This window comes from Lucilia cuprina, chromosome 6 (assembly GCF_022045245.1).
Source record: "Lucilia cuprina isolate Lc7/37 chromosome 6, ASM2204524v1, whole genome shotgun sequence".
In the NCBI taxonomy this organism is placed as follows: domain Eukaryota; kingdom Metazoa; phylum Arthropoda; class Insecta; order Diptera; family Calliphoridae; genus Lucilia; species Lucilia cuprina.
In genome coordinates, this window is record NC_060954.1 from 46,150,024 (window position 1) to 46,157,927 (window position 7,904).

Sequence of the window (7,904 nt, forward strand, 5' to 3'; positions counted from 1 at the left end):
GATAGATAGATAGATAGATAGATAGATAGATAGATAGATAGATAGATAGATAGATAGATAGATAGATAGATAGATAGATAGATAGATAGTTAGATATATAGATAGATATATAGTTAGATCCATAGACTGGAGAGAGATAGTCTATAGACTAGTCAATAGAGTAGCTTATAGACTATCCAATATGCTTGTGGATATATCATTCAATAGCTTATTCAAATCATGGTTTAGGCCAAAGGTTAGTCATTAAACTAGCTTATATATTTGTCCAAAAATTAGCCATTGTACTAGTCCAAAGACTTGTCAACAGTATAGTCCATATAGCAATCGAAAAAGTAGTTAATATTATATAAACTATGCAATAGTCTATACACTATAAACTTGTCAATGGATTTTTCAATACGTTAGTCTTTAGACGAGTCAAAAGCTTACATCTTAGACTAGTTTATAGGCCAGTTCATAGACTAATCCCTATATGAGTCAATATACACATTACAGACTACTTAAATACCTAGTTCCTTAACAATTTAATAGACATTTGTCTATAGCCTAGACAGTAGACTAGTCTATGGACCAGTGGATAAACTGGAACATATACTTGCCAACAGAATAGTCAAAATACTAGTAAATAGACTAGTCTATTGATCAGAGAATAGTCAATAGATAAGGGACTATTAATCATACATTAACAAGTCAAAGGAGTTTTGACAAAGATTAGTTATTAGACTAGTCTTTAGAATAGTCAACAAATTTATTGATATACTAGTCCATAGTTTTGTCCAAAGTCACGTCAATAGTTTAGTGCATATACTAGAAAATAGAAAAGAAAACTTACTTGTGTATTATGATCAGCACACAAACATAAAAAGCGAATATTTGCCAATCGGATGTTAAATACCAGGTATGAGCAAATCCCTAATATTTTAAGTAAATTAAGAAATATTATTCATTTTATAAAAAATGCGAAGAAGCCCGATGAACTTACACTTTCTGAGATATTATCAATAATAAATAAGTTTTTCCACCATTTTTCACGACTAAATATGCGAGCCGGTTCGCTTAAATGACGCCAAAATGGACCATCTTGTAGACGAGTAAAAAAAGTAGCATTTACTAATATAAATAACACCAATGAGGGAAGAAACCTATATAAAAAATGAATAAACAAAATACACTTTTAATCTGAAATCTGTATTTTATTGGAAATGATTATTTCCTCACCTAATAAAACGAAACATCATTACTTTACCGAAAGCCTTTAAACAATATCGGCCACTTGACTGAGAAGTGATTTTAAAAAATTGCGTAAATTTAAGATACAACATCATACCGCTTAGAATATGAAATAATTCCAATAATATGGTACCATTCGTTAGCCACAAATGTATGGGACTTTTGGCAAATTCTTCAAAAATTTCCGAATTTTTCACATGATGATATTGAATAAAGTATGCATGTCCTGTTATTATAAAAATGACACAAACTGAACGTATTCCATCTAAATAACTAAGATCCATGCTCAGTTGACTAGTGGATGGTTCGACGAGACGATAATAGTTGCGTCGTATTGAAAATGCTGTTAAGAGGGTAGAGACTGAAATGAAAAGAAATAATTATTATTTTCAAAATTTATATATCTAACCGATGACTAGACTGTGGACCAGACTATGATTAGTCAATGGAATAGTTTATAGAATAGGTTATGTTTGGGCCAGTGCATAAAGTCCTCAATAGACTAAATAATATACTGCTCCAAATTCTAGTCATACCATAGACTAGAGTAGTTTACGGACCTGTGCACAAACTACTTAATAGACTAGTCAGTTTACTGATCTGCCGACTAGTCAACAGGCTGGACCATAGACTAGTCAATATACTAGTCAATATTCCATAGACTAGACAATATTCTGGTTCATAGATTAGTCAGTAGTCTAGTCCATGGACTAGTTAGTCGTTTAGTTAATATTCGATAGACTAATCCAAATACTACTTAATCCAAGGACTAGTTCATAGTTTAGTCAATAGAATAACTAATCTTCAGATTAGACAATAGACTATTCAATACCGTATACTAGCCTACAGACTAGTCCAATGATAGCACATAGATTAATCCAAATACTAGTCCAAAGACTAGTCTAGAAATTAGTCAATAGACTAGTTTATAGAATAAATAGTGTAAAGACTAAGCCACAGACTAGTCAATAAACTAGTTCATAGAATAGACCAAAGACTTATCCAAAGACTATATCAAAGACTAGTATATAGGATAGCCCACAGAATAGTCCAAAACTAGTCAACAGACTAGTCAAAAAACTAGTCAAAGGTTAGTCCAAAGACTAGTCCATTCTAGTCCAAAGACTAGATCAAAGACTAGTCCATACAAGAAAAAACTTGCTAATGCTTACAAAGTAAGTAAGAATATAATGCATTAGATAATACTTATATGTCAGTAGACTAGTCCATAGAATAAATATTTTAAGTAGTAAGACACAGACTAGTCCATAAAGTAGTTTATAGACTATAGACTAAAGACTAGTTCATTGAATACTTCAAAAACTAGTCCATAGACTAGTCTATAAACTGGTCCAAAGATTAGTCCATAGACTAGTCCAAAGTCAATGGAAAGTCGTCCATAGATTAATCAATATAACAAGCAAAAACTTGCGAATGCTTACAAAGTAAGTAATAATATAATGTATTAGATAATACTTATATGTTTACCTGGCTGTTGAGGATTCACTTTATAATAATCCTCATTTTGAAGCTCAACCGGTTGTCGTCTCTTCAAACAGGAGTCGTAAAGAGTAGATAAAATATTTAGAATTAAAATTATTTGTAGCAATTTGTAAAAAACCTTCTCCAGCGTATCTAAATAGAATAAGATGTCGGTAAAAGATCGAAGATAAAATTTTAAAAGATACCTAATGATAAGAATATAAAATATTTTTTACGAATACCTTTTTCAATGGTTTCTTCAGATCTTTCACAATACTCAATGTAGGTTCTTAAATCTGCACCATATTTGTCGTAAAATTCTGAATTTAAACAGTTATGTACCAATTCATGATATTCAGAACGCATTTGCAGATCAAGTGGACGTTTATGGATCACATCAAAGAATTCTGTAATCTAGGTAGAAGATATGTATTATTGAATGGTTTCAAAACATTTTAAGAAATAATTTATAAATTTCGAATAAGATCCAAACGTACTCTTTTATGACATATTAATAATTTTTGAAATTTTCTCATTATTTGGACTATAATACGAATTGATCTATAACCTTATTTAACTGAACTTGATTAACAAATTATATCCTATTAATAGCTATTCATTATGACATGCGTAAAATCTATGTAATTAAAATAGATACTTATTCAAAATATACATAAGTATAAAAAATACTTAACTCGTGTACCTAATTATTAACAACAACAAATGTTTAATTATTATTAATTTAATTCTAATTAATTACCTTATTTGCCAGTCTACTATCATTATATTGATAATTATTATCCAACAACTTGGGATAGTTTTTACAACGTTCCATACAAACTCCAAAGAATAGACGATCACGTCTATAATGGAATTTATATTCATTATTGTGTTGGAAAACTTGTCGCCATAATTTGGAAGAGTTTTGTGGTCGTATTTCGGCATAAACCATACAGTAGGTGGATTCAAATCTTGAAGTTTTACTATTGAGACAGGCATCGTAATCATCAAAATTATATAGAGGTGGAAAGTTATTTAGGGATTTGGCTGAAAAGATATAAAAGCAAAGTTAAACAAATATAAGATTAAAATATTATAAATACATTTAGTAATTGATTTTTAATTGGTTTCCATTTATATTCTGAATCACATAGTATATATTAATAAAACAGTAGCAGCCTCTAGTGGGATAATATATAAAATATGTTTAAATTCCAAGGGGACCTTCTGAAGGCGTCGCAACGACCTTCTAACAATCCTACATATAAGTATGTGGAACGACATATGGATCAAAATTATAATCGTTAAAACAAGTTAATGATAAAAAATTTTTTTTGATATAAAATATATGTTGTATAAACTTGTAAGAGTCAAATATTATGTATTCACTATGAAAACGGATATTGTAATTAAGTTTCGCAAGGTGCCTCTATGTATGGATATAGGTCTTAATAAGTCGATGCTTTTGTAAACTAATTAATAACACAGGCCGACGAATTTTTAACCCACAGACCAAAATAGACTTTTCTAAAGAAATGAGTCCTGCTGAATAGGAATCTAATCATCATCACATCTGGGATTTGAAATATTCTGGCATGAAGTGTGAAATAACCAAATTTTTATGTTTTTGTGAGACGTTATAACTTCTCGACAACTTGATTCGTGTTGTATGTATACCAGTTAGTTAGTTAATTAGTTAATTAGTTAGTTAGTTAGTTAGTTAGTTAGTTAGTTAGTTAGTTAGTTACTTAGTTAGTTACTTACTTAGTTAGTTTGCTAGTTAGTTAATTAGTTAGTTAGTTAGTTAGCTAGTTACTTAGTTAGTTAGTTAGTTAGTTAGCTAGCAAGCTAGTTAGTTAATTAGTTAGTTAGTCATTTAGTTAGTCAGTTAGTTAGTTAGTTAGTTAGTCATTTAGTTAGTTAGTTAGATAGATAGATAGATAGATAGATAGATAGATAGATAGATAGATAGATAGATAGATAGATAGATAGATATATAGATAGATAGATAGATAGATAGATAGATAGATAGATAGATAGATAGATAGATAGATAGATAGATAGATAGATAGATAGTTAGTTAGTTAATTATTTTGTTTGTTAGTTAGTTAGTTAGTTAGTTAGTTAGTTAGTTAGGTAGTTAGTTAGTTACTTAGTTAGTTATTTTGTTCGTTAGTTAGGTAGTTAGTTAGTTAATTAGTTAGTTACTTAGTCAGTTAGTTGTAGATGACAATCAATCATATAATAAGCTATCAATTGTAGGCCCAACTGACAACTCCCTTAAACACAACAATGTTTCAGGATCAACCGGAATAACAACAGAGCCCTGTAAGGCCTGGAGAGAACTACTTCCAACATCCATAAATGTATTGTCTGAGAGTATTATGTCCAATCAATAACTGACTTTCTGAGTAATAAGCCTTTCAGTGCATCGTCTATAAACGGTATTCACTGCTCTGATCGGTCCACATCAGTGCGGTCTTAGGCCGATTTACGACAAGATTATAAAGCTTGGGTACTACCGAATATCTTTTTTTTGTTCTAAATCCTAATGCTCCACAAGAAATCCCTTAAACACATACTTGAAATTTTTTTCAAGAGGTTATCTAACAGTAAGATTTGAAACATCCCATCCGTAGAAATATATTTTGGCCTTTAACGGGCCTGTTATGCGCTCACTAACTAGTGTCTCTGGTATAGGATTCGAACATTTCACCTTTTCTCTAACAGTCTACACACTAATCTTTATTTAGTTAAATTAATTACACCAATATATATATATATTTTTTATTGATTGTATGTTATAAAGGAGTTACAAGATTTATACAAATAACGTGCCATTAAAAATCAATTATTTTTTTGAAAATTTTATTTAATGCAATTTTTTATAGTCATCAGCAAAAAATTAAATTATTAACATTTTTTCAGTCTGTCTGTTTGAAAACACGTTTTACTGATAAAATTTGTTTGATTTACATTCAACTTTAGCACCCATATAAGATCCTTGCAATAAATTATTAAATTTGTATAACTGTAAGATCGTTAGATTTCGTAAAAGTCATTAATTTGATGATGTTGGACAAAAATAAGTTATTTTTATAAAAATATCTCAACAAAATTTCATAAATTTTAAAAATTAATCACTTTCACGAAATCTAACGATATTGGTTTGACCCAATATCTCTTTCGTGAAACATATCGACAGTTTGAATTTTGTCGATTATAACACTTGTTAAGTTTCAAATTGTTACGATTTACTGTACAACTTGACGTTTTAACTTTAATATTTAATAATATTAGCTGTCAATTATCTGATTTTTTGCGCCAATTTATGTTCTGCATCGTTAAAAATATGGGGATTTTAAATCTGTGACTTTATATATTACATTCTCTAAAACGGGGAAATTGAAATTTTGTAAAGATTGAGATTTTGTAACCACAATAATTGCCCATGTTAATTTATGTCAGGCGGCAACTTAAAGTAAATGTTAAATGTCTTAAATAATAAATTTTATTATTTTGTTTTAGGAATTTAATGTTTTATAAGGTTGTTGACTCGTTAAAGTCTGTTAATCAAATAGTTATTTTATTAAAATTCAAAATACAACAACTTTTTTTCAGAATTTGTTTTATCACAAAAAAATCTGTTTTTTTATTATAAATATAACTAATAAAAATATTTACTTTCAATTGTATTTATTATTGTTAGAAAAATTATAAATATTATGCGGCAGGAACAAAATATTTCCATTTTTTATATATATTTTTTTTAAATAAAAAAAATATTTAGGTTTATTTCAATTGTTCCTTTTTTTTCAGAATAATTTGAAACGTTTTTGTCTGAGTTACAAAATTATACTAAATTTAAATTGTTGCATTAACAATTGGGAATTTAATTTAGAAGTCAATAAAATGCAAAGAAATAAAAAACAAATAATAATAATAAAGAAAAAAGTGTAATTAATTATTTCATAAAAACAATAACAATACATAACTTGTATTACACAAAACATGATTTAAAAAATTTTTGTTTATATATTTTTTTTTTTTTATTTTGCTGATAAGTAATTTAGAAAATTTCAAAAAAATTTTTTAATCTTGACAGAATTGCTTGATATACTCTGGGAAGTTTAGAGTTCAAAGCCCAGTATTTTTTTTAGCAAATTTCAATTAGTGTTTCTTTTTGTAATGAAATTTGTTTTTCAATTCTAATAAAATTACAAGAACAACTTCAAAAATTTTACTAATTTCCGAAACGAAATGGGCCGATCGCCCTATATAATATTTATGTTCTATACGAACTATATTTCTATTTATTGGGGATTTGCATAATATATCTTTAATCTTAATAATAGAATTTTGGCCAAAAAAAAATTATATTGTTGTTATTTTAATTCCTGGAATTTCCAAAAAAGAATACTTGTGGGGAAACTTTCTTAGAAAACAAACCCTACTGGTTATATATAATTATGACCAAATTAAACTGGCTTTGACTTTGATATTGCATAAATTTAAAACTTAATTACGTTTTTTTTTTGCGGTGTAACAATATCTCTTCTCTTTACTCTAAAACACTTAAGTCGAATTCCTCTTGGAATCAAGTATATTTTACCGGTTTCCTTTTAGAGCAAAGAGTAGTCTGTCATTCATTTAAATATTGAAGATCTATAGAATAAAACCAATATATTCGACAGTAATGAATCTTATATATATACAGCAGCAAGAACTTTGTTATAAATCGTCCTAAAGCTGCACTTATAGGGATAGATCGCAGCAGTGAATATAGTTCAAAGCATCTTACTTTCTGTGTTATGAATCGGACATATTACTCTGTTACTCCAACTTTAAGCATGTGTTATAGTACGCATGACTTATTACACAATTCATTTAAGTATCTCATGAGTAGGTGTCCTCCAGACTTTTTTTTCGGTTAGCCTCTTATAACTTGCCGTATTAAAGGCAGTAGGTCGACAACTAACAGCATTGTATATGATTGATTGTGAGCTGCATTTGTTTCTAACTAACTAGACTATAGACTAGACTATAGGCTAGACTATAGACTAGACTATAGACTAGACTATAGTCTATACTATAGACTAGACTATAGACTAGACTATAGATTAGACTATAGACTAGACTATAGACTAGACTATAGACTAGACTATAGACTAGACTATAGACTAGACTATAGA

General features: G+C 28.6%; 1 protein-coding gene across 1 annotated transcript in view; it reads right to left on the minus strand.

Annotated features, from left to right (window-relative positions):
- Positions 1-828: 828 nt before the first annotated feature.
- The window catches only part of LOC111690115, a 7,427-nt gene continuing 351 nt past the window's right edge, over positions 829-7,904 (minus strand). The window contains exons 2-7 of the mRNA XM_046954127.1: positions 3,473-3,759; positions 2,955-3,126; positions 2,719-2,865; positions 1,219-1,591; positions 983-1,142; positions 829-912 (exon numbers count right to left, since the gene is read on the minus strand). Coding sequence (XP_046810083.1) covers positions 829-912; positions 983-1,142; positions 1,219-1,591; positions 2,719-2,865; positions 2,955-3,126; positions 3,473-3,759 — 1,223 coding nt within the window. The remainder of the gene's footprint in view (positions 913-982; positions 1,143-1,218; positions 1,592-2,718; positions 2,866-2,954; positions 3,127-3,472; positions 3,760-7,904) is intronic.